Raw genomic sequence first — 2601 nt, forward strand, 5'->3', positions numbered from 1 at the left:
TTGGCTTGCAGGACAGGAACTTTCCATTTTGTTTAGAAGAGTCCTAGCAGTTGGCCTTTGGGTAGGGACTTTATTTTCCTTCTCCCATTTTTACCACATTGTTCTGGTGCCAAATGCCCTCTGCTGTGTCTGAGGAGAGCACCTGTGCAGTCTGACTCACGTTATCAGCATGCAGGCTCTCCCTCTCCTGACAGCAGACCAGATCTCACACAGGTCTAACTGTGACTAGTTTCCACGCAGACCTGTGTAATGACATGCCTCATACATGATCCTCAACACTACCCACTTGTCCCAATGGGTGTGTTAACATGTCCTGACTCTGATTTGTGTGATGTGTGATGAGCCCCCCTCGACATGCAGTGGGAGACTGCTCAGTTACACATCTATAATCCAAATTCAAGTTTGTTTATTTTCCAAGCATAGTGAATTACTGTTAAACATTTTAAATGGATTTTAAAAATACACGCTTTCGCAGATTATATTCTGTTATAACTACCAACAAGTAAATTGCAAAATAACACTCTTCACTATTGTGAACAGACTGTATAAAATGAAAGGAGGAAATAAAAACACATAACCATTTGTGATTTCTCAACTATATTATAACTCTTACGAAATGTGCCTTTTGCAAGAAATGGGAAGGAAAGGGCAAGGAGGACTCCTTTTTCAATAGACCAGGTGCCTAGATCTGAACAACCGCTCATTAAAAAAGTAGCAAACTCAGAAAACTTGTTCTGAATTATACTCCAGTTTACAATTTGTGGAGGAATCTAATGCATATTCATATTTTTCAGTCTCCTACCAATACTGCTCTTTTTAACGTAAAGATGCATCTAAATTCCTTTCTCTAGTATTTAAATTAGTGATTGTTGGAAGAACAACAAAGGAATCATTGAAATTAGCTTAGGAAACCTGTGAATTTTTCCCTATACCCCAGCACCTGGTCTTTTCTCATCCTAAGATTAAGAAGTTATGCAGTCTGACAATGCACTTTCCTCTTACAAGTCTTGACTTCATCACTGTTATTTTCTTTTTCACTCTTTTCTTCCAGCACCTGTTAGAAACAAGGGTAGAGTGGTCTTATTGCAAACTTGTTTTTTCCTTAATCTCTAAGTAAAAGGTGGGGGAGGAAAGTCTGGAATGGACACAGATTCTTGGAAATACGGTTGAAGATTTACTTTTAAAATGAGACATTACTGAGTATTTTTAGATTTAATGCCATATACAAAATCAAAGTATTTTTGATGGTTACTAGACTAGCTTCTTGAAACTTTAACCAAGCAGTGCTTATAACAATATACTTTCTTTGAAAACAATCCAGTAAAGTAGTGGCTATCGAGATGAACAGATGACTTTGTACTAAAAAAAATAGCACCATATAAAAGCAGTAAATATTGGAAATGAAATAATTGTCTCTAAAGGCCCATTCATGGTTTTTTTTCCATAAAAATATATAGTGACATATTAAAAGATAAAAACTCTTGACGAATGTATTTGTGAGAGAATTTTTCATGGTTCCTAATGACAGCTCCCTTTACCCCCCCATTCCCCCATTCCCATCCGCTATCCCCCATGCCCCCCCCGCAGCAGGTTCCCAGTTCTTCCATAAGCAGGTCTTTCATGGGCTACAAAGCATTTCTTTTCAGCCAGGATAGCTAATATGATGACATGATTACTTAATTTCCACCAGGAAGTGCAGCCTCTGGCTTTGTTGAGCCTCTAAGACATGAAGTGCATTCCCAGCATTCAGGACACGCGGCAGGCAGCCTGAGCCGCTTTACAGACAGAGGGAAGCCCCCACTGTGCGGGTGCCCTCCTCACTCACAGGGCTTTTGTGTTCGGGCTTCTAACTTCCCTTTTCAAAAGCCAAGAGTTAATTGTTTGGTCTCTGTACAAGTAAAATCTCTCCAAATGCCACTTCCACATATAGTCTCTCATTAACACCCGAGGCTGACCTGGGATCTTGTAGGACACCCTTTCCTGCCTCTAGCGAACATTGTGTCCCATTGCGTTTGCTTTATCTGACATCTGGAAGCCAGGCCTGTTTTAGAAATCACAGTTCTTAGGACTTATCTAGCACGCAGAAAGCACGAATAACTGGCAAAGCTAAAGAAGTGATACTACCGCTCTTGAAAAGACTTAAGCATTTTTTTCCCTCTCCACTGAAATCCCAAAGAACAGCCCATTCTGAACCAGAATAATTTAGTCTGACAACAGATTCTTCCTCTGTTCACAGCTGTCCCAGAAGGAGGAGCTGAAATCTGAACCTCTCATCTGTGATTGGCTCCTTCTTGCAAAAGAGAGGAAAAAAAAAAAACCCACCCAGCCAAAACCGGCTCAGTTCGTAAAGAAGCCAGGCGACTTCAGAGGCGCCCGCGGTCTGCCTGCAGCACCTGAGCGCGGCCCCCGCCGAATCCCCTCCGGCCGCGATGCTATAGGGCCCGGTCGCGTCCTCCCGCCGGACCGTTATCCGCGCCGGGTGCCCGCCAGACCCGCCGGCAAGATGCCGCGCTCTTTCCTGGTCAAGAAGCATTTCAACGCCTCCAAAAAGCCAAACTACAGCGAACTGGATACACATACAGGTAAAAAAAAAAAAAAAAA

At 42.3% G+C, this 2601-nt stretch overlaps 1 protein-coding gene across 1 annotated transcript in view; it reads left to right on the plus strand.

Annotated features, from left to right (window-relative positions):
• The first annotated feature begins 2334 nt into the window (after positions 1 to 2334).
• SNAI2 (snail family transcriptional repressor 2) overlaps positions 2335 to 2601 on the plus strand; it is a 3719-nt gene continuing 3452 nt past the window's right edge. The window contains exon 1 of the mRNA XM_019661294.1: positions 2335 to 2582. Coding sequence (XP_019516839.1) covers positions 2504 to 2582 — 79 coding nt within the window. The 5' untranslated portion in view covers positions 2335 to 2503. The remainder of the gene's footprint in view (positions 2583 to 2601) is intronic.

The sequence above is a fragment of the Hipposideros armiger genome, unplaced genomic scaffold (assembly GCF_001890085.2).
Source record: "Hipposideros armiger isolate ML-2016 unplaced genomic scaffold, ASM189008v1 scaffold_343, whole genome shotgun sequence".
In the NCBI taxonomy this organism is placed as follows: domain Eukaryota; kingdom Metazoa; phylum Chordata; class Mammalia; order Chiroptera; family Hipposideridae; genus Hipposideros; species Hipposideros armiger.